Source organism: Orcinus orca, chromosome 16 (genome assembly GCF_937001465.1).
Source record: "Orcinus orca chromosome 16, mOrcOrc1.1, whole genome shotgun sequence".
NCBI classification, from domain to species: Eukaryota; Metazoa; Chordata; class Mammalia; order Artiodactyla; family Delphinidae; genus Orcinus; species Orcinus orca.
In genome coordinates, this window is record NC_064574.1 from 21,550,655 (window position 1) to 21,574,729 (window position 24,075).

Below are 24,075 nucleotides of genomic sequence, written 5' to 3' on the forward strand. Positions count from 1 at the left end.
ATTTCTGACCCCTGTTTTAGAGGGATAAAAGCAAAGAACAAAATAATTGGGAAAAAAAGCAAATATCATTAGGTTTGGCTACATAAAAATTAAGGACTCCAGGGCATAAAATATATATATACGATAAACAAAATGTTAAAGCAAACACACACACACACACACACACACACAAAATGCAGGAAATATTTGCACCATACATGACAACAGAGTTAACATCTCCCCCTCTGTTTTCATTCTTCCCCTTTCCTTCTCCCCCTCATACACAAACATATACAATCATTGAAATCAATAAGAAAAAGAAACACACTAGTAGAAAAAATGGACAAAACTCTAAACAGAGGAAGAAATGACCAGTAAGCTTATAAATAGGTATTCAACCTCAAACATCTCAATTATATGCATATTAGGACCACAGAGCTATTTTTCATATATCAAATATATCAGCAAAGTGTGTTTTTAGCGCCACTGACCAGTGTTGATGGGGAAGGCAGAGGTCAGGCAGGCCTGATACCCACTGCTGATAGGGGTGTACACGGATGTAACCTTTCTGGTGACCAAATAAGCAGTTTATATTGAAGCTTTGCATATGTTATATCCTTGGATCTACTGAACCTCTGAGAATCTACTCTAAGTAAATCATCAAAGCTGTGGACAAGTACTTTTATACAATGATAATCACGATGGCATAATTTATAGTAGCAAAAATTAGAAACAACCTCAAAATCCAATAATATGGAGAGTGGTTCCATAAGTTATGGTACACTCAGACAGCTGTATGAGGTTGTCATTTAAAATCTCTTTTCCAAAGACTATATAAAGACAATAAAATCGTCAACCTCTAAGCAACATTTGACTCAGCAGACAGACCTTTCTTCTAAAAACACCTCCTTCCCTAGGCTTCTGAGACGCCACACCATCCTCGTTTCCTTTCTTCCTCCCTGGCAGATGGCGTTTGGTCCCCTTTGTTCTCTTCTTCTTGGCTTAACATGTAGCTAGTAAGGTGTTCCAGGGCTTTCTCTTGGGTGTCCTTCTTCGCTCTGTCTTACTTCCTACATGATCTCAGACAGTCCCTTCACTTTAAAAAGGTTGCGTTTGTAAGCTGATGACTCTCAAATTTTTAAATCTGTCCCTGAGACCACCCCTTGGATGTTAAAAAGGCATGTCAACTTGGATGGCCCTGCAGAACTCTCGATTCCCTTCAAATTCCCACCTCCCTCCCACCCCAGTCTTTCCAGTCTCAAAGTACGGCACCATCATCCACTTAGGTGCTCAAGTCAAAAACCAAGGGTCATCTCTAAGTCCTTCCCTTTGTCACCTGACACACAAACCCTGGCGGCTCTACCTCTTCGTTTCTCCATCTCCATGGCCAACACTCAGGCTCTCACCTAAGCCTCTGAGATAGCCTGTGATAAGGCCTCCCTGTTCCCACTCATGCTCCCACAGGAAGAGACTCCTACTGTCTCTTCTCCACTCAGCAGCCAGCAAAGGCTTTTCACAATCTATGTCTCACCACATGCTTCCCCATCTCAAAACCCACCAGTGGCTTTTCATCTCAACCCAATAAAATGTACACGTCCTACCACAGTCTTCAGGGGTCAATGTCCCCCAGGCTACCTCTCTTCCTCCATCTTCTTTCCATCCTCAAGTTCATTCCCATCCCATGCCTTCATCCCTTTCCTCCAGACCCACGTGGCTGCCTCTTTCTCCACATTCAAAGGTCAGCCCAAGTCACCTCCTCAGAGGCACTCTCCCTGGTGTCATAGCTTACACACGGCCTCCCACCCCAGCCCTTATTTATACCACTACTTTGCTTAGGTTCTTCAAAGCACAGAGTAGATGACTAATTTTGTTGAATTGACACATGTTAGGGTGAAAGTTATTTTGTAAATACACACGGTGTCACCCTGCGTTTGAATGCGGATACCAAGAGTGAAGACAACTGGGTTGAGTACACCCCGTGTGTGCCCCCCAGAACATGGACAAACAATGGTTATCAGTCTTTTTCTCTAAAAAGGACAAAGAGGTCCTCTCACTGATCATGTTTATTGCCAATGATAGAATTTGAGCTTTCAGGCAAAAACCTGTTTCACCACCATGACCTTATAGTTTCCCAGTACTTGGAAGAATTTTCTGGTGAAATTAGTGTTGAAAATATAAATTTTTATTGAAGTATAATTTATTTATTATATTGTATTAGTTTCTGGTGTACAGCACAGTGATTTAGTTTTGTTTTCTTTTTTGCAGATTATATTCCATATAGGTTAGAAAGTATAAATTTTTTATATTGTACAATTAAATGTGTCAACATTTAGAAGATCTGTATAACTCAGTCAACCAATACTTTATTTTTTCCTCCAGGTTTACTGTGATATAATTGGCATATAACATTGTGAAAGTTTAAGGGGTATAACGTGTTGATTTGATACGTATATATTGCAAAATAATTACCACAGTAAGGTTAGTTAACACCTCCATTATCTCTGGTAATTACCCTTTTTGCATATGTGTGGTGAGAACATTTAAGATCTACACTCCTAGCAATTCCAAATATATAATATAATATTGTTAACTATAGTCAACCTGCTGTATGTTAGATCTCCAGAACTTATTCGTCTTATAACTGGAAGTTTATACCCTTTTACCCCCACCCTTACCAGCCTCTAGCAATAACCATTCTACTCTGTTTCTATGAGTTTGGCTATTTTACTTCCACATGTAAAGTGGTATCATACAATATTTGTCTTTCTCTGACATTTTGCTTAGCATAATGCCCTCAAGTTTCATCCATGTTGTCCTAAATGGCAGTATTTCCTTCTCTTTTATGGTCAAATAATATTCCATTCTGTGTGTGTGTGTGTGTGTGCGTGTGTGTGTGTGTGTATACCACATTTTTTTATCCATTCATTCGTTGATGGACATTTAGGTTGTAGTGAATAATGCTACAATGAATATTGCAATGCAGATATCTCTACAAGGTAGTGATTTCATTTCCTTTGGATATATACTCAAAAGTGGGATTGCTGGATCATATGGTAGTTCTATTTTTAATTCTTAAAGGAATCTCCATACTATTTTCCACAGTGGCTTCACCAATTTACCTTCCCACCAACAGTACACAGAGTTCCCTTTTCTCCACACCCTCACCAACACTTATTATCTCATCTTTTTGATTAACAGACAATCTAAAACGTATGAGGTGATATCCCATTGTGGTTTTGACTGGCATTTCCCTGATGATTAGTATGTTGAGCATCTTTTCATGTTCCTGTTGGCTATTTGTACATCTTCTTTGGAAAAATATCGATTCAGGTCCTCTGCCCATTTTTTAATTGGATTATTTAGCTTTTTTGCTATTGAGTTGTATAAGTTCTTTATATGCTTTGGATATCAACTCCTTATCTGATATAGGGTATGCAAATATTACCTCCCATCCTGTAGGTTGCCTCTTCATTTTATTAGTTGTTTCTTTTGCTGTACAGAAGCCTTTTAGTTTGATGTAGTCCTACTTGTTTACTTTTGCTTTTGTTGCTTTTGTTTGCTTTTGGTGTCATATCCAAAAAAGTGAACTAATACTTTCTACAGACCAATACGTTAGTTGAAAAAGTATGCATGTATAAAAGAGCCATTCAGAATGTAAGACAAACCAATGGATTTTAATGTAATAGCATAAGAAACGCTAAAAATTGATCTAGTTGCAGATTCCACACTGCAATTAACCTTCAAGAAACTAATACCTGTTGCATTTGATTGAGATTTCAAAGAATACCCACATTTATCTGAAAAAGCAATTAAAATATTTCCTCCCTTTTCCAACTATATATCTGTGTGAGGTAAGATTTTCTTCATTTACTTCAACCAAAATAACATATCACAACAGATTGAACTCAGAAGTGGATGAGAGAATCCAGCTGTCTTCTATTAAGCCAGACCTTTAAAAGATTTGCAAAAGCATAAAACAAGGCTACTCTCCTCACTATTTTTTTTCATTTTGAAAATATCATTTCTTGATTATTTGTGAAAAAGTCTAACTTACTTTCCTATATGAATATTTAGTAGAATTTTTTAAATATTTTGATTAAAATTATATATTCAAAGTCTGAGTCAGTTTTAAGAAAACTTTGCCTTAAAATAAATGGATAATCCAGAAAAAAAAAGAAAAAGAAAATATCATTTCTCATAAAAAGATTTATGTTAACATGTGTGGTGGTTTTCAAACATGTCCACAAATTCTCCTCCCTTCAAGAAGTAGAGCCTAATTCCCTTCCCCTTGAGTGTAGGTTGGACTCAGTGAATCATTTCTAATGAATAGAATATGGCAGAAGCAATGGGATGTGACTTAGAAGGCTAGGTTGTAAAAGGCACTGTGGTTCCCTCCTTGCTCTATCTCTTGGGTCACTGGCTCTGCAGGAAGCCAGCTGCCATGTTGAGAGGACGCTCAAGCAGCCCTAGCGAGAGGCTCATATGGCAAGAAACTGAGGCCTCCTGCCAAGAGCCATGTGGGTGAGGCATCTTGGAAGTGGATTCTCCAACCCCGGTTAAACCTTGAGGTGACTGCAAACTTATAAGAGACCCTGAGTTAGAATCACCCAAGCTAAGCTGCTCTGGGGTTCTTGACTCACAGAAATTGTGTAAGACAGTAGACATTTATTGTTTTAAGTTTCTAAATTCTGAGCTCATCTGCTATGTGACAATAGATAACTAGTACAACAGTTAATGAATTTATTTTTAAGTTTTAGTCTTAAGTTTTAGTCAGTGAATACACATTTATTTTTATTCCTCAGTTTTAATTTCCAATATGGTAAATATTGATGTAGAACCCAGTTAAACAAAAGTTCTTAGGGGTTCTCAGTTTTTAATAATATAAAGGGGCTTTGAGACCATAAAGTATGAAGACTATTGTCCTAAACTTTGCAAATTGCTCCTTTATTAAGCTTTTATCAAATTATCCCACATGAGAGCAACTTCTGTTTCCGATCAGGACTCTGACTGATAGAACAACACCAAAATATTATCAGTGGTTGTTGCTCTTCAGTAGGATAACATGATTTTATCTTCTTCTTAATGTTTTCTTTTCTGTACTTTAAATTTTTTCTGCAAATAAGGATTCATTGTTTTTATAATTAGGAGAAAAGAAACTTCCCTTTTCAAAATCATCAAAAGTGAAAGTTAGAGCTGTGTTTTCTTTAGATGAGTCAATGGTTGAAGCTTGGCTTGCAGAGCCCAGGTGTCCGCCAACGCACCTGGGAGTTGGGGAGAAGTCTGTGGGGGTAGGGTGGGGGAGGGGAGGTGGCTGAGGAGCCAGCACCCCCCGCCTACCTCAGCCAGAATAGTTCCTTCATGTGCTTTACATATTGGGTTTCTGCATAATATTTCATTTAAAGAAAAGTTTCCACTTTAAAAAAAAAAGTTTGAAAGCCTTTACCATGAGAATAACAGCTGAAGAGTTAAAATCAGGCTATAGAAGAATCACTCAAACTTTCTCCTCAATGTGAACAGAGTTTCCATAAAGGAAACACTACACATTCTGAGGGAAGAACAGAAGCCCTGACAACTTAATAAGTGTTTGGTGGTTTCAAGAGAGAGGCTGGCTCATGTGGCCATGGAAAGAAATTACAGGGATGCAGAGCTTATCCAGGGACACCCCCCCCCCCAATACTAAGGGCCCAAGAAGCCAGCAGAAACACCAGGGTCCTTAAGGCCCACAGAGACACAGATCAGAACCACAAGTGAATGGTTCTCTTATTTTCTTTAAAAAAAAAAAGCAAGAGGTACCAGGACCACCTGGTGGTTAAAAGCATGGGCTTCAGGGACAACAGATCTGGGTTCAAGTCCCAGGTCTGACACTTAAAACCTATGAGATCTTGGCAAGTGATATAGCCTCTCACAGCTTCAATGTAAGGGCACAATGTACAATTTCGCCTGTAAAATGAAGTCTGAGAATGTAAAGTTGTGAATCCATTTTGCAAAACAGTTTAGCAGTTTCTTAAAAGTTAAACATAAATTTACCACATGACCCAACAATTCCATTCCTAGGTAACTACCCAAGAGAAATGAAAACATATGTCCCCAAAAGGACTTGCATACAAATGTTCTTAGCAGCATTACTCATCATAACCCCAAATGGAAACCATCCAAATGTTCATCAACTGGTGAATGGGTCCCCAAAATGTGGCACGTCAATACTGCAGAATACTATAAGGCAATAAAAAGGAATAAAGTCCTGATGCATGCCACAGCCTAGATGTACCTTGAAAACATTATTCTAAATGAAAGAAGCCAATCACAAAAGATCACATAGTGTATAAGTCCATGTAAATGAGATGTCCAGAAAAGGCAAATATATAGAGGCAAAAATAGATTTGTGGTTGCCTGGGGCAGGGGCTGGAGTAGAAACTGGGAATGACTATAAATGGACTTAAAGTTCCTTTTGGGGGCGATGGAATATTCTAAAACTAGGCTGTGGTGATGGATTCCCAAGTTTGTAAATTTATTGAAAATCATTGAACTGTACACTTAAAATGGGCAAATTTGACGATATGTAAATTAAACCTCAATAGAGCTGTTTTTGCTTTTTTTGTGCTTTTTTTGTGGTACGCGGGCCTCTCACTGTTGTGGCCTCTCCCCATTGCGGAGCACAGGCTCCGGACGCGCAGGCTCAGCGGCCATGGCTCACGGGCCCAGCCACCCCACAGCATGTGGGATCTTCCCGGACCGGGGCACGAACCCGTGTACCACGCATCGGCAGGCGGACTCTCAACCACTGCGCCACCAGGGAAGCCCAATAGAGCTGTTTTTTAAAAATGGAGTTTGACTCTCTACCTCAGAGGGTTGCTGGAAGGATTAACAGATAATGCCTGTAAAGCAGGCAGCCTGGTACAAAGCAAGCACTTGGTAAATGATAATAATGATGACAATCAGAATATACACTAATAATAGATTATGTAAGTGTAGAATAATAGATAATGCAGGATAACAACAATTTATATCATATGTAATTCTCATTTAAATTTTAATTATAGTTAATTTACAATGTTGTGTTAGTTTCTGGTATACAGCAAAGTGATTCAGTTATACATATATATGTTTTCATATTCTTTTCCATTATAGTTTATTACAAGATATTGAATATAGTTCCCTGTGCTATACAGTAGGACCTTGTTGTTTATCTATTTTATATACAGTAGTTTGTATCTGCTAATCCTAAACTCCTAATTTATCCCTCTGCCTCCCTTTTCCCCTTTGGCAACCATAAGTTTGTTTTCTATGTCTGTGAGTCTGTTTCTGTTCTGTAAATAAGTTCATCTGTGTCATATTTTAGATTCCACATATAAGTGATATCATATGTATGGCATATGTACTTCTTACCATACCACTCCCACATGTGTCAACCCAATTTAATCCCACAGGATTAAACTAAGGCAGGTGTACTCTATCATCCTTGTTTTTACAGATGGGGGAAACTGAGGCACCAAGAAATTAATGAACTTTCCCAGGTTGCGCAGCTAGTATACGGCAGAGCTGGGATGGGGAGTCCTGGATAACTAGCTCCGGAGACTATGCTTCTCTCCACGACACTGCACTGCCTCTCAGTAAACGTCAGCTGTGTACTGAGTTATTGCTCTACCTAGTGATGGGGGAAAGGGTACAGAAAAGGATCAGAGACAGCTCCCCAAGAAGGTACCACAGGACCTAAACCTGAAGGGTGTAGCACTTAGTCAGGGCAAGAGTGTTCCAGACAGAGGGAACCACATATGCAAAGGTGGAAAAGTAAGAGAACGCAGGGCTTGGGCAGGAAGCCAGAGGAGGTGGAGGTGGCTGGAACTGATACCCAGCAGTGGGAACACGGGGCTCAGGCAAGTCCAAGGCCACGGAGGGTCCCTGGTGCCCGGACATTAGCCTGAGGCGATGCGGAGCCAGAGAAGGAAAGTCAGTGAGTTCCCCAGCACTGCCTTACTCCAGGAATGACTCACATCACCCTGGCAGGTGGAGGAGGTTGACTCAGCCACTGCTGTAAGCTCAGGGGAGCGGGGGAGCTGCTACCCCACGTTCCCATCCCACTGTCAGCTAACTCTCCAGCACCAGCTCCCCAGCATGCAGAAGCCACCCTAGCCAGCTGGGAGCACCGGGCTTGGTCATGCTGCCAGGAAGCTGAGCATAGTCTGGTGAGAGCGCCTGCTGGCGGCTGGCAGCTTCCACACCCCCGCTCAAAGCCCAGATAACTGTGGACCCCAGGGGCACCTCTCACCACACTCCAACTGCCTGCCACGGGGCGCAGTGCTCAGGCCCTCCACTCTCACTTGGCTGTCAGGGGACCAGCCTGGGGGATCTATCACTTTTCTTATTCAGATTTAATATATAGATAAACATTTGCATGTGTGCACAAAACATTCACTGTGGCAAAAGCAAAACTACTGAAAACACTTGCATGCCTAACAAAAAGGAAGTAGTTCAAAAATGCCAGTGAATCCATACTGCAGAATACTACGGAGCAATTAAAAAGAAGAATGCAGATCTATTATCCCATTGTACTAGGCATGAAAACACCTCCAAGACACACTGTTGGGTAAAAATAAATACCTACAGAATAATGTATCGAGTATATCATCACTTACATAAAAACCAAAACAAACAAAAATCACAAACTAGCTCTTTATTTTGCCAAGTCTACAAAATACGTGAGTAAGTAAGAAAAATGCCTAGAAGGAAACACATCAAACTAAGAGCAGCAGTAATCACAGAAGGGAGGGAGGGAGGGAGGGAGGGAGGAAGGGAGGAAGGAAGGGAGGGAGGGAGGAAGGGAGGGAGGGAGGGAGGAAGGGAGGGAGGGAGGAAGGGAGGAAGGAAGGGAGGGAGGGAGGAAGGGAGGGAGGGAGGGAGGAAGGGAGGAGGGAAGGGAGGGAGGGAGGAAGGAAGGAAGGAAGGGAGGGAGGGAGGGAGGGAGGGAGGAAAGAAGGAAGGAAGGGAGGGAGGGAGGGAGGAAGGAAGGAAGGGAGGGAGGGAGGAAGGAAGGAAGGGAGGGAGGGAGGAAGGAAGGAAGGGAGGGAGGGAGGAAGGAAGGAAGGGAGGGAGGGAGGAAGGAAGGGAGGGAGGGAGGGAGGAAAGAAGGAAGGAAGGAAGGGAGGGAGGGAGGGAGGAAGGAAGGGAGGGAGGGAGGGAGGGAGGAAGGGAGGAAGGAAGGGAGGGAGGGAGGAAGGAAGGAAGGGAGGGAGGGAGGAAGGGAGGGAGGGAGGAAAGAAGGAAGGAAGGGAGGGAGGGAGGGAGGGAGGAAGGAAGGGAGGGAGGGAGGGAGGGAGGGAGGAAAGAAGGAAGGAAGGAAGGGAGGGAGGGAGGGAGGGAGGAAGGGAGGGAGGAAGGGAGGGAGGAGGGATGGATGGGACTTTTTACATTTCTATGTAGTTTGATTTTTACCAGAAGCATGTATTTGGGTTCTTAAAAACATTAAAGTCTTGAAAAAAAACCAAAACAAAAACCAGAGGGAAAAGTGTGTTAAAATGATCACCATGCTGGTGCAGGGTTCAGGGTCACTTTTCAAAGAGCTGTGACATCCAGGATCTTGTCTAATTCTTGCTACACCCCCTTGAGGGCAAGTGTTCAAAACCCCTTTTACAGATTAAGAAACTGGACCCGGAGAGGTGAAACAAGCTGTTCAAGGTCACATGCAGGGCCGAGGGGCCCCTGGACCTTGGACCCAAGCCCAGCACTCTTTCTAACCTGTACCCGTGGGAGCGCACCGCGGTGCGGGCCAGGGGGCGAGGCCTGGGGTGGGGAAGCGGAAGGCTGGGGGGAGGCACGGATGCTCCGAAGCAGCCTGTCGTCCAGCTCACAGAGCCTCTGAAAAGCCCCTTCAGCGAGGGGAAAGGGGCCTCAGTCAGGGGAGAAGGGGGTGGAAGATGAGTGTGAAAGGAGGGCTGATGCAGCGCCGCCCACGACAAAATCAGACGTCATGACGTGCCACCCACTGAGTGGGAGGGACCCGACGCGTCACCCGGCAAATGACACGTGGGAAGTAGCCTCGCAGGGCCACGTCCCTGGAGCCTGAGATTTCACGCCTCTCTCACAGGGGCTGCTCACCCGAGGCTCTGGCTGCGCTTTTTGCAGCCGAGTGGTTCCGGGAATGCCTCTCTACTCAGTTCCCAGAGCTCTCTGTAACCAGGGCAGAAAGGGAAGTGTGCTTCTCAGAGGGTTCTAGAACCTGAGGACCCTAATACTCTTGTAAACCCTAATACTCTTTGGCGTGGTAAATGCCTCCACCCCTCAGTTCTTTTATTGGCTGCTTTAGCACCAAGTGTCTGGGTGGGGGGGGGCGGGTGTGGAGACAGGAGGCCACAGGGACCCAGGAAACATGGCCAGGTCCCTCCAAGGACAGGCAGAAGGGATTCATATACAGGGAGGGACCAGAGCCTGCTGAGGGGAACACGGGATGCATGGACACATCTCAGCTGGACAGTGAACAGGAGTGACCCCTCAGAGCATGCTCAGAGAAGAGGGCTTTGGCCAAATCACCGATCTTCTGTTCACTCTTACAATGGGGAGCAAACCCACGAGGCCATGAAGCCAGGGACAAGAGCCTGGATCCTGGGAGTTCTGATTCCAGCTCTCCTCCCTTGGTCAAGTTTCTGAACGTTGCTGGGTCTCAGTTTCCCCATCTGTAAAATGGGTATTATTTTTTTTTACTTTATTTTATTTTTTTATTTTTTTTACATCTTTATTGGGGTATAATTGTTTTACAATGGTGTGTTAGTTTCTGCTTTATAACAAAGTGAATCAGTTATACATATACATATGTTCCCATATCTCTTCCCTCTTGCGTCTCCCTCCCTCCCACCCTCCCTATCCCACCTCTCCAGGCAGTCACAAAGCACCGAGCTGATCTCCCTGTGCTATGCGGCTGCTTCCCACTAGCTATCTACCTTACATTTGGTAGTGTATATATGTCCATGCCTCTCTCAGCTCACCCTTCCCCCTTAAAAGGGGTATTATTATACCTGCCTCTTTGGTATCATGATATCTGGATCATAAGACACATAATAACAATAACTAAATAAAATATAACAAGTACAGGGTATCCATAAAATCTGGAAACAGATTATATGAATGCATATATGTGTTCATATTTATTTATTCACCCGTTTTACAGAGTGAAAATGTCCTAGACAACATTGTGTACATTCGTCTCTGTTTCTAGACTTGCTGGACACTCTTTAAATAAATGTAATTTTATACAAGTATAATTTTATATAAATGTATATAAATATAATGAAATAAAATATAGTAACAATATAATAAACTAAAACATACTAATCACTTACACAGTAGGAGGGACCATGTCAAGGACTTGCAGGTATTCTCTATTTTGGTGTTCACAGCAAGCCCTGGAAGTGGATACTATTAATATCCCCATTTTACAGAGGCAGAAACTAAGGTACAGGGAGCTGAAGAGACTTGGCAGGGTCACCCAGGGGATAATTTGCAAAACCAGCTTGAGACCTGGGTCATCTAACCTCAGAGCCTATGCTGTTCTCCACCCCTCTAAACCATCTACCTCTAAAGTGAAGACCGAATACAGGGGACCAGGAGACAGTTCTGCCATACAGAGGAGGAGCTTAGGAAATGCAAAGTCCTCTGAGTACTGAGCTCCTGGAGGAGAGAAACCAAATCCAACTGGCTCACCACCATATCTGGAATAGTAATGCACAAGATGTAGGCTGACAGTCAATATTAGTGGGAGGGAAGGAAAATGAGTATTCATTAGCCAAAGGCTGGTATTCTTGTTTTCAAAAAGAAGTCTCAGATTTCAGAGCCCTTCCCAGACCCACCCTGCTCTCCCCTCCACTGGCACAGAACCCAGACTCCAAGAGGTCCAGGTAGCCACACACCAACCAGGACCAGGAGTGACCTACCTTCCTCGGCGTCGTTCCTAAGCGAGGCCTCCAGCAGAGCCACGCTGGCCTCGAAGGACACCTTCTTTCGCCGGCCGCCCGTGCTGCGCTTCCGTTCATGCTTGCGCTTGCGATGCTGCAGGTCCTGCTCATACTGCGCCCACTTCTTCAGCTGCTGGGCCCGGCGCTTCTGGGCGGCGCGCAGCCGCTCCAACGTGGGCACCTTCTCCAGCAGCTGCAGCTCGGTTAGCAGGTCCACGTGGGTGGCCATGGCCTCCGCGCCTCCCCGCGCCCTGGCTGGAGGCTAGCACAGCGCGCCGGGGGCCGGGGCAGCATGGGGGCTCCTGCGGGGCTGGGGCCGCATGCTGGAGCCTGTGGCGGGGAAGGGGAGAGACACACATGGACATGCTTGTCAGGCTCAAAACTCCGATCTGATGATGTCACCCGGCCCCACGTTCCAAACGCTTTTCCCCCCTATTTTATTATTTTTATTTATTTATTTATTTATTTTGTGGTACGCAGGCTTCTCACTGTTGTGGCCTCTCCCGTTGCGGAGCACAGGCTCCGGACGTGCAGGCCCAACGGCCATAGCTCACGGGCCCAGCCGCTCCGCGGCATGTGGGATCTTCCCGGACCGGGGCACGAACCCGTGTCCCCTGCATCGGCAGGCGGACTCTCAACCACTGCGCCACCAGGGAAGCCCCCTTTTTTTTTTAATTGAGATATAAATGACCTATGACATTGTGTAAGTTTCAAGTGTACAACATGTTGATTTGATATACTGCAATATGATTACCACTGTTAGCTAACACCTCCATTACGGTCACATAACAAACCTTGCTTTCGAGTGGTCATATTGTAATTTCATATAAGGTTGTTCTATTGTTATAACACATACGGGTTTATTTTTATAACATAGAAGGGGTTTATTGTTAGTTTTAAAGGAATGAGGATTATATTTTAAATGTCTCAGTATTAATTACAAAATAGGTTAATATTGACAGATATAATCTACATAAATGAAAGCTCATTGGGAACCTTAATGTTAAGAGTATAAAGGGGTCCTAAGACCCACAAATAGCTGCTGAACTATGGGGACCTAGAAAACCTTAGTTGAAGTTTTCCTCTTTGGATGACTTTTTAAAAAAAATTCAGACCTCTTGCTCTCATCAGTTCTTGGGCGACATGAGATCAACAAAATTTCAGTGTGAAGCCAAGTGGGTGCTGTCTTCCTGTAAGCGCAGACCCTATGGGCTCTCAGATGCAGAAGGAAAAGGTCTTGGAACAACTTGAGCCTTTCTAAGCCTGTTTTCCCACCTGTTAAATTTTGTATCCACCTCCCAGAATTTACAGGATGTTCAAGGAAGAAAGAGCTGCCGGAAAAAAGTTATACCAAAGAGAAACAGGTTATAGCAAAGAGAAACAGCTTGGAGGAAGAAAAGCAGGGACACGTAAACGCAGCACATCTGGGAACCCATGGGGGCAAGGCTGGTGGAAGATTGCAGGATGCTGGGTACAGGTCTACATTTATGTGCTGTGGAAATGCTCACTATCATAAAGGGGATCAGCATAGCACTGGGCTTCAGCAAGTGACCGTTAATCTCCTGGGTTCCCTGCTTCACTCTGGAGCTGCTGGTCCTCAGGAGGCTAAAGACCAGAATTCAGCCTTCGGCTGGACCCTCAGGAGCTCAGAATGTTCTTCAGGTCTCTCCCTGAAGAGACTGGAGCATACACAGGAGGAATGGGGAAGGGGTTGGCTTGGCAATATTCAGAGGGCAAAGGCTCCTGGGGTCTGAGCGGACCAGATCTCAAGGATAAACATAAGCCAGGGACTTCCCTGGTGGCACAGTGGTTAAGAATCCACCTGCCAATGCAGGAGACATGGGTTCGAGCCCTGGTCCAGGAAGATCCCACACGCCACGGAGCAACTAAGCCCATGCGCCACACCTACTGAGCCCGCACGCCACAACTACTGAAGCCCTCGTGCCTAGAGCCCGAGCTCCACAACAAGAGAAGCCACTGCAATGAGAAGCCCGCACACTGCAGCGAAGAGTAGCCCCCGTGCAGCAGTGAAGACCCAACGCAGCCAAAAATAAATAAGTAAATTAATTTATTTTTTAAAAAAAGGATAAACATAAGACAATGGCAAGACTCAGCAGGAAACAAGCAAACTGCCCTTGGTTGCCTTTTGTTTTGTTCTGAGTATCTTGCAATGCTTTTTCAATTAGTTAAACTTTTAATTTTGAGATAATTATAAATTTACATACAGTTGTAACAAATAATGTGGAACGATCCCGTGCAAACTTTACCTAGTTTATCCCAAAGGTAACATCTTGCAAAACTACAGTACAGTGTCGAAACCAAGAACCTGACATTGATACAACCTATCAATCTATTCAGATGTCCCCAGTTTTATATGTACTCATTTGTATGTATGTGTGTTTAGTTTTAAGCAATTTTGTCACAAGTGTAGGTTTGTGTATCCACCACCAGAGTCAAGATACAAACAGTTCCATCACACAAGGATCCCTCATCCTCCTCTCCCAATGCACTCCTGTCCTTGCCCTTGTCAATCACTAATCTATTCTCCATCTCTTGAATTTTGTCACTTCAAAAATGTTATATAAAAGAATCAGACAGTGGGTAACCTTTTGGGATTGACTTTTTTCACTCAATATCCCTTGAGATTCATCCAAGTTGTTTTGCATAACAGTAGTTCATTCCTCTTTGGTTGCTGAGTGGTACCCCCACTTTATGGATGTGTCCCAGTTTGTTTATCCATTCACTCATTGAAGAGCATCAGGGTTGTTTCTAGTTTGGGGCTAATACATTCATGTACAGGTTTTTGTGTGAACATAAGTTTTCAGTTCTCTGGAGTAAATACCCAAGAGTACAAGTTTCATAAGAAATTGTCAAACTGTTTTCCAAAGTGGCTGTACCATTTTTTCATTCCCACCAGCCATGTGTGAGTGATCCAGTTTCTCTGCCAGAATTTGGCGTGCTCACTGTTTTTTAGTCATTTAGGTAGATATTCGTTTTTAAAAGTAAGGAGCTCAGAAGAGTTGAATTCACAACCATGCTGTATCATCATGATGGTCAGAACTCACTGGGAGCTAGTGGACCACATATTTACTTTCCCCCACTTCTTCAAGGAATCAAACAGTGAAACCTGCCCTGTGATGAGCCCTGGTTCAGAGATGGATTGAGGATCAGCTCTGCCTTCTAGGAAACCCAAGTCTGCCTGTCTGTCATCTATCTGTAAACTAATCTAATCCTTCTGATGACCTAATGAGATAGATACTATTATCATCCCCATTTCACAGATAAGAAAACTGAGGCACAGAGAGATTAAGTAAACTACCCTACATCACACAGCTAGAAAATGGAAGACCTTTTCTGCCTAAGGTTATCAGAAAAGGCTCTCCAGAGTAGAAGGCAACTGAGTTGAATCTCCAAGGATGAGTAGTCCGCCAGGTAAAGAGGGAAGACATGGGAGCTTGGCAATGTACAAAGGCATGGAGAGGTGCTGGACACCATGGAGGAAATTCTGGGAACCAACACGCACAAACATGGCTGGAAGTGGATGGGTCTGCCCAGCCCAATGGGAACAGAAGTCTTGTGGGAAGCAGTGAGCAACCTGTGGTACAAGGCCAGACAACCAGAAAGTCCCCTGTGGTCCACATCATGTTTGTGCGTTTGCTTGATTGGTTTTTGGCCCACACCATGATTTACAGTATTGTCATTCATTGCTAACTTTTAAAACTTGAAGATTTTATATCCAAAATCAGATTTTCAGCTTTTCTTAGAACATCTCAGTACCTGGCCACACTGGGCTCACGTGGCAATTATCAGCAGGTCTGGAGTAGGACTGTCCCCTTTAGATGGGGCCCATCTAATTTCCCATAGTCCCCACTACCCCCCCATTACTCCCACCTGACCTCCTTCACTAATTGGCATCCCTTCCTAGCTCCTATGGTCATTTCAGTTTGCAAGCCCTGCCTTAGGCGGAATGAGACAGCGGTCTCCAAATATCCACAAGTCCAATCTGCACAAGAAGATAGTCTGTGAGTCTCCCGGATGCAGAACAGGACCAAGGCATAGAAGAACAGTGGTGTGCACCAAAACCAAAACAGGCACCTGGCCTCCAGAGCTGTCCAACAAGCAACTGAACAAGGGCTTGTGGTCCAGTGGCTGTCTCTGGAGGTGGCAAATTCTCCGTCACTCACCGGAGAATACAACTTCTACTGATGACAGATCAGCCTAAGTGTTCTGTACAATTTCTTTCAGCCCTAAGATTCTGTACACAGATGGTTACTCATTTCTTCATTATTAAGTATTCACTGATCACCTACTAAGTGGTAGGTACCAAAAACATGCTAAGACTGAAGATAAGAATAATCATATCAATCGCCCTGTTAAAGCCCTTAATCCTTTTCCAAGAACTTCCTCAGCTATCATCCCAGCCAGGTGTTTCCCTAAGCGTAGAAAGAGAACCCATACCGAGGGAATTTTCAAAAGTTCAGGACAAGACTTAATATAACATGGAATCAGAGACACCAAGTTACCTCCTTTTCATTTCTTTTTCCGTCTATCAGATTGTCTCCAGAAGAAAATGCTAATAGTTCGTGGCTAATAGACATCTTTATAACCATGTTTATAATTGTGTCAATTTCCCTCCTAAACAAAGAGAAAGCAGGCCTCAGGCTAATAGCCTTGGGCAAGAAATCGTATCTAAGACAGAATGTAATAACAATGACTTTTTTTTCCCTGTGGATTTGGTTTCACAGTTAGTGTTTATTTATGGTAGTGAAATAAAATTTCCTTTTTAAATAAATCTACTTCAGTGGAAATCTTACAAGGTGGTAGCAAAGAAAAATGAAATATTGATGGTATTTCGTGCTGGCAAAAATTGTGATTGACATTTGGGAAACCGTCCTGGTCACTGATCCTCAGTGACAACAATCTTATAAAAGAAGCACTCATAGGAGCTCATTACTTCATCTGTAAACTATTTATTGGGCGTCTATCACATGGCCAGGACTGCACTGAGAGCTAGGTATACAGCAGGGTAAAGACAGGTACAGTCCCTACCCATTGGATGGATGACAAAACAGAGGCACAAGGGAGTGGAGGACATACTCACGGGATACAGAGACTGAGCAGTAGCTTGAACCCTGGGCCTGACTCCCAGTATAGTGCTCCCTCCTTGGGCCTCAGGGTGGTGGGCCCCATGCAGACGGAAGGCACTCACTGCTGTGCCTTCCCTGGCTTGGACAGTTTGCCTGGGTAAAGGAATTAAGGGCAGTTGCCCAGCCCCCTGGAGAAAGGTGAGAACAATGCCTCCCAGGGGCCAGAAAAGGGGGCCAGAGCACATTTTCTCTGACTTTGCTCTCTCTGCCAGCTCCCACCCCGCTCGCCCCTCTGGGTTCCCTGGAGCTGGGGCTCCAGGACAGCTCCCTCTTGACTGTTGGTTTTCAGGTGACCTAGTTTCCCCCAATAGACCCACACACCTCCTCCCACCCCCGTCCAAGAAAACCCTGCTTGGTCTAATTACAGAATTGCCATCGGTGCTGGTAACACAGCAGCTGGGCAGCCCCCAAGACAGGGCACTGGCCTGGGTGCTGGGGCAGCTCACAGAAGTCCTGGCTCCTGTGAGCTGTGGACTGGCTCCCTCGCGAGACCCGGTGCCCCTGTCCGTAGTTCCAGAGGTAGCCCTGGTTGGTGATGGGGACACAGGCCAAACTGCCAGGACCCAGGAGAGCAATGGCATTGTCAACTCTTTTTGTTCTCTCTCTCTCTTTTAAGGGTAGGGGAGTTTTTATTTATTTATTATTTATTGGCCGCTGCGCGTGGCATGCGAGATGTTAGTTCCCCCACCAGGGATTGAACCCATGCCCCCTGCAGCGGAAGCGTGCTGCAGCCTTAAGCACAGGACCGCCAGAGAATTCCAGGCATCATGAACTCTTAAAGGAGATCCCCAAGGAGGGCCTCACTGGAGGAAAACCAGCTCTACGGAGACATACTGAGCCCAGTGTGTTGTGGGAGCATCCGGATGGACCATCTTGAAGAGAACTGGGCGTGATGTGGGGACGCGAGATAATGGAATGGCTGGGCTAGAGACGCGGGTGGGGGAGGGGTCCGCAGAGGCCAGGTTGGGGTGAGGTTATCCAGGAAGTGTGTGCGCTCTTAAAATAGGAATCAGAAGCAAGGGGAAAACAAAATACGGTACTCGATAATTTTTCCAACCAGTGGCTGTGTCAGGTCTGGGTGGATGAACCAAAGTAGCCCGATTCTGGGCAGCCCCAAGTCTGAGGCCAACGCCCTTGACCCTCAGTGAGGCAGGAGCAGGCAGTTGAGGTAAGCCTTGATTCATCCTCTGACTGCTGTTTGACAAAGCTGAACTGGATTCCTGTTGGTGTATCCACTAACCCTCGCTGCCGCAGAAAAGGAAAAACAAGTAGTGTAGGGAAGCAGGGGCTGCGCTTGGGGACGAGGTGGAGGCGGGCTGGACAGGGTGCACTACAGAATCCCTCCCCTGCCCCAAAATGAAAAGAAGGCTATTATATAAGAGTGTTGTTTGGGGTATGATATGTCTCTGAGGAAACGAGAAGAAGAAAGGCATGGGCCCATTGAAATACACAGCTTGGTGATGGTCTGTGTAGTTCCCTCAGTATCAGTCCGTGCTGATTGGCCAGAGTCCACGAGCAACGGCCTAAGCCCAGCCAGAGTGATTGGTTGGGGGGAGGCACATGACCTAAGCTGGACCAATCAGAAGCTGTCTCTTCCCACTGCCCATTAATTGGAAGCATGAACCCTAGTTGGCGGCTGGAAGCCGGCCTTTGGATAACGCCAATACTCGGGAGTCAGAGGAGGGAAACAGGGTCCTTTAATTTAGGGACCTCTGGACTTTATCTCCTTTATTATTTAAGCCAGTTGAATTTTGTTACTTGTAGCCAAAAGTACCCTAACGGACTTTTAGGGATGCTACTTTTAGGGATGCAGGAATGGGCGCCCCAGAAGGAGGCGTTGCCTGAATCAGAATGAGTGGTCTCTTGCTGGGGCATATCACCAGATACCTCCACTTCCCCTAGAATGGCCATCTTATGGCCCTCCAGGCCCAAGCTGAGGGCCAGCCTTGAAGAAGGGTGGGAAGGCCAAAGCCAGGTTTCCACGGCAGCCCCGCCCCCTGAGATGGGGGGAAGGGGACCCAGGCCTTGCGACGCCTCCATCCCAGAGGAGCGGCTGGTTGACACATCTTTGGACTCGAGCCCAGTGCCTTGAGAAAAACAACACGAAGGAAGGTGAATTCAAATTGAAGAGACTTTAAAACATGAGTCAGACAGTGCCTCAAAGTTCACACTGCTAACAGAAAACGTTAAGAGTTTTTTTCTCGTTCTTCAGCTATTCTTCTCCACCGAACCTTGGCAGCACCCTGGAGGAAGGCCGTGAGTGCTTGCGCCTCGTGCTTCCTGTACCATTGAGCACGAGGGAAAAAGCAAAACAAAACGCTGCACCGGCTTTCCCTGCTCCGAGCTCACTTGGGACCCACTTTCTCTCCTAAAGGATGCACACCTCTGCCCTCCCTCAGCACGTTCCTTTGAATAATAGCGTCATTTCCCCTTTCCTGCTCACTCCCCACCCCCCAGTATAAAGATGCTTTACTCATGAACAAAGAGACTTCTGGGGCCCTTGGTGCTCCAAAATCTGAATTAGAAATTAGCCTTGTCCCCCCCCCCCAACTCCATTCTCATGGGATTTTGTAGACTTTCTGTTCTACCCCTGCTGTGATGAGCCTTCTAGATTTCGTGCACAGTCATCCTAGACAGACACCCTGGTTTTAAATCTGTTGTGGGACTCGGGCCCCTGAGGGTCTGCTCCTTAGCTCTGCCTCTCCCAGCTGTGCTCCTTCATCCAGACCTCTGAGTGGTGGCCCTGGGCTTGGCCTTGATTTGTCACTGTTCTCTGAAGCCCACTTACTATGACCCAATTTGGCAAGACCTTGGGGGGTGGGGGGCAGGGATGGAGGAGAGGGGAGGGTGGCAGGACTCGAAAACCACAAGTTAAACAAGAACAGAGTGATTGATCAAGCAACTAAAGCACCTTGAGTTCTCTCAGGAAAAGAATCATGTCCAGCGTTGAGATAATAGCCCAGCTGACCTCTGTCTGAACTGGCTGGGCCATTTTGGTAATATAGGACCAGGCCTTAATGAAAGCCATGAATGAAAGGATTAGCTTTGTTCTCTAGAGGACAGAGTTGGGATCATAAACAGGCAAAATGAAGAAGTAGGATCAGCCTGGCACTTTCCTGGTGGAAAGTGGTTAAGACTCCATGCTTCCACTGCAGAGGGCGGGGGTTCGATCCGTGGTCAGGGAACTAAAGATCCTGTGTGCTGCGTGGCGCAGGGGGAAAAAAAAAAAAAGTAGGATCAGCCTGGAATGAGGAAGAACTGTCTAACACTGGTGATTCGAAGCCCAGCCATGGTGTGATGCTGAGGTCCCCACCACCAGGAACACCATGGTCACTCTTGAGGCTGCAGAGAGAGAAGGTCCATATTGGGTTGGAGGTGGGACTGGCTCAGTGAACCCCAATCCCAACCTGGCAGACAGATCATCTGTATTAGCAGTAAGACTCTATCGTGTATATTTGCAGCCCAGCACTTGGTAACCACCAGGCTAGACAGTGTGGAAGAACCATTGCAAGTAGATATTGACTGACGATGTTTTAGATTCATTTCTACTTGTGAAGGTGAGGCAGCTGTCTCAGACTCAGCTCTGAGAAAACTTCAAAGGAAGCCACAGCTCGAAGGGGTGAAGGAAAACCCGTGAACACAACCATCTTCCATGCTGAGCTTCTCTCCATGAAACTGAACCCACAGAGAGGCCCACCTACTTATGGGTAAGAATGCCACTGTGGAGGAGGCTGCAGGGGACAGAACAAAGGTGCCAAGGATGGGGCACATGCAAAGATGACATGATGTCTACGAACACATTAGTCAGTCACAGTCACGGTGCTAAACCAGCCAGTCTTCTGAAGAAGCTTATGTAATAGCTAAGCACGGGGAAACGGGAGTCAAATTACACATACTGCTTCTCCAGGCTTGGGGGTGTGTGGTCCACCCCCTCCCTTGCAGAGAGATAAAAACTCCCTTTGCAGCTAGAGGGATCATTTTCCAAAGGAGGCCACGTGTGGCCACAGAATGCCCTCCTGGTTTACACATTGATTAAATAGGCGATGGCTATTCACACTGACTAAGGCTGGAGTGGCCTCTGCCACCTCTGCCTCCCTCTCTCAGCATGACCTCCCTGGACGAGCTTTCCTCTGTTGTGCCAACTCTTAGGTTGGTGGTGGCTTCTTGGAGCACTTTGAGGACAGAGGTTATGAGGCCACATGTGATAACAGGAGGAATGAGGGCTGTGATTGATTAGTAATGTCTGCCACAGATAAAGGAGTGGGAATTGGCTGCACGCATACTGAGCATGCAGCTCTGTTCTCCGTCACGCTTGCCTACTTGGATTTCAATACTTGCCTTTGCCCCATTGTTCAAAATCCTCTAGTCTCAAACACAGACATCTGGAAAGTTATCAGATTGAGTGGAAGGGTCCCTCGATATCAATATATCATTCAACCAAGAACAAAAGTCACTGTGGCCTCAGTGGTAGACAGGAATCAAGAATATCTTAGGTTCTAGGAAGAATTTCTCCAATAACTTGCACTAGGGGGTAGAATGAAGAACTGTCCTCCATGACTCCATCCCCTTAAATTGGCCGGATCCTGGTTCTAGGAAGCAGTATGCTGAGCCAACATCAGGCAAAGGTTGGCAGCCCCTGTGGAATTGCCACCCCTCCCAACCCTGACCCTGGAAAGTAGGGAGGTAAGTGTCCTGCTGGTAACTGGATGGGGTTAAAGAGGGAGGGGCAGGGATCACTATCAGCCAGGGATCACTCCCTCATCCATCCTAGGCACCCTGGGTTTCACAGCATTACCAACATAAAGGAGGAAGGGGACTGTGGTCTGCGGAAGCCCCTCTCTCCACTTCAGAAACCTCAAAGATATCCCTGGCAAGCCATCTCCTTCCCTTGAGCCAGGGGTGTTCTTAGCCAAGTAGGAGGTAGCTGGGATGGGAATTTTAAAAAGCTTTTCATGTATTTTGTTCATGGAGGTTTGGAGAATAATTCCAAGGAAACAAGAACAATAAAAAACAGAGCGTTGGACTCAAAGGAGAAAGTCCTACACTGGAGGAAAGAAAGAATGAGGAGACAAAGGGCTAGAGCAATGCAGACAATGGGTACCAATTAACTGCACAGCCAGTAAGTGGTGGAGGTGGGATCCGAACCCATGTCTGTCTAATTCCATTGTCTACATATATTAAAGGAGAAGGAACCAGGAAAAAACTCTGAAAGAACCACAAGTGCTTTAAAAGATCTTCCTCATGAAACACAAGAAGATTTCAGAAAATCCAAGGTTATTAATCATCAAGGAGATAAGAGGACATTGCGACTAACAAACCAGACAGATCAATTGGTAATAAAGCAAATACTTGCTGAAATCAGTATAGAGTAAAAACATATGCTTAATGAAACTAAACATAAGTGGGACTTCCCTGGCAGTCCAGTGGTTAAGACTCCTCGTTTCTAATGCACGAGGCGTGGGTTCGATCCCTGGTCAGGGAACTAAGCTCCCACGTGCTGCATAGTGTGGGCCAAAAAAAAAAAAAAAAAAAAAGTAAAATAAGACCGATCCACTTAAAAAAAAAAAAAAAGCAAAACTAAAACATAAGCATCTCAGAACCTATAAAATATGTAGATGAAATGAACCCAGAGATAAAGAATGCAGGGTAAAAATGGCAGCTTCTGTGCACAGCACATCTTCCATGGGTCCAATTCTTTACATGTAACATCTCTTGGAATCATTGTGCCAACTCTGCAGTAGGTGTTGTTCCCATTTCAAAGAGGAGAAAACTGAGACTCACAGAGGTTAAGGAACCCATAAGTAGGGCTATTCCAGTTGTCTATAGCTGGCATCTTTTCTGATTGCTCAGTCATATGCCATGATGGTTAAGTATTTTTTATTATCTCCCCTGCTTGAAAATAGAGAAAATGTCAGACAGGAAAGATGGGCCACAAAAGCACGACTAGAAGCAAGAAGAGAACCCTTTGCAGGAAAAGAAATGAAATCTATGCAGAGTGAGGATAACTGATTACAGTCATAACTTCCCTTACTATTGGAGCTGTCATCACCTTTGGAGGCTTAGGCAGGAAATATAAGTATCTCATCCTAAATTTCATAAAACTCTGCCTTCCAAACCCTATGAGCTCAGCCCCCTATGACTACTGTTCCCTTTCTTGGTGAGCACTTTCTCATTTTCACTTTACCCAACAGCTCCCAAACCAGATTCATAACAGCAACTGTCTTCTCTCCTCTACTCTCTGGGAGATGAAGCTGTCAGTAGAATAAATCAGGAAGTTTCCAGACCCTCTGCATTTGGGTAAATGAAGTTTCCATCCAATACACAGGCTTTGAAGTCTCTCTGTATGGGATCTGTGACCTTCCAGGTCACCATGCAGAGAGAAGCAGGCTGTAGTAACCTGCCTTTACATTGCTTTCGTTCCTCCCCTCTTTGATCTCCAGCCAAAGTCCCTTCACTTTGATTCCCTCCTCTTGGCTCCTCTTGGGTGTACAGAACTCCAAGCATACCTCTGCTTCCCCTATGACCCCTTATTCCATTGAAAATTCTCCATAAGCCATAGATTCAATCCCATGAAAGTGATGTTACCGTCACAATTGAACTTATCTCCTCGTGTTGAAATCTCAGGTTCACTTTGTTAGAGACTTTGGTCTACACTCAGAGCCCTAATATAATTTCAATCCTTTCACTCATCATTTTCTCCAGCAAATTGCTAAACACTCTTTCTATTTTATGCCTGATGTCATCAACAAGTAACTAATTTCAGAATTTTCTTCGGGCAGTTTTCTCCTCTAATTCACTTCCACTTTTAATTTAAAGCTGCATTCATTTAACCAATCAACAAATATTTATTACCATCTACTATGTGCTACGCCATAAAGCATGGGGGTCCTAAGGGTCCCTTAATGAACAAAACTATTGATCAGAAGAGTTCTGCTCTGGGAACGGCAGAGTAGCTCTTATTGGACACACCCCCTCACATATAACTATTGTGAACTCTACACACCACA

At 45.1% G+C, this 24,075-nt stretch overlaps 1 protein-coding gene across 3 annotated transcripts in view; it reads right to left on the minus strand.

Moving 5' to 3' along the window:
- Positions 1 to 24,075, minus strand: part of PPP1R16B (protein phosphatase 1 regulatory subunit 16B) — a 135,221-nt gene that overhangs the window by 64,534 nt on the left and 46,612 nt on the right. For all 3 annotated transcript variants that reach the window (XM_049699170.1, XM_004272846.4, XM_033433721.2), the window contains exon 2: positions 11,901 to 12,251. In XM_049699170.1, coding sequence (XP_049555127.1) covers positions 11,901 to 12,150 — 250 coding nt within the window. In that variant the 5' untranslated portion in view covers positions 12,151 to 12,251. The remainder of the gene's footprint in view (positions 1 to 11,900; positions 12,252 to 24,075) is intronic.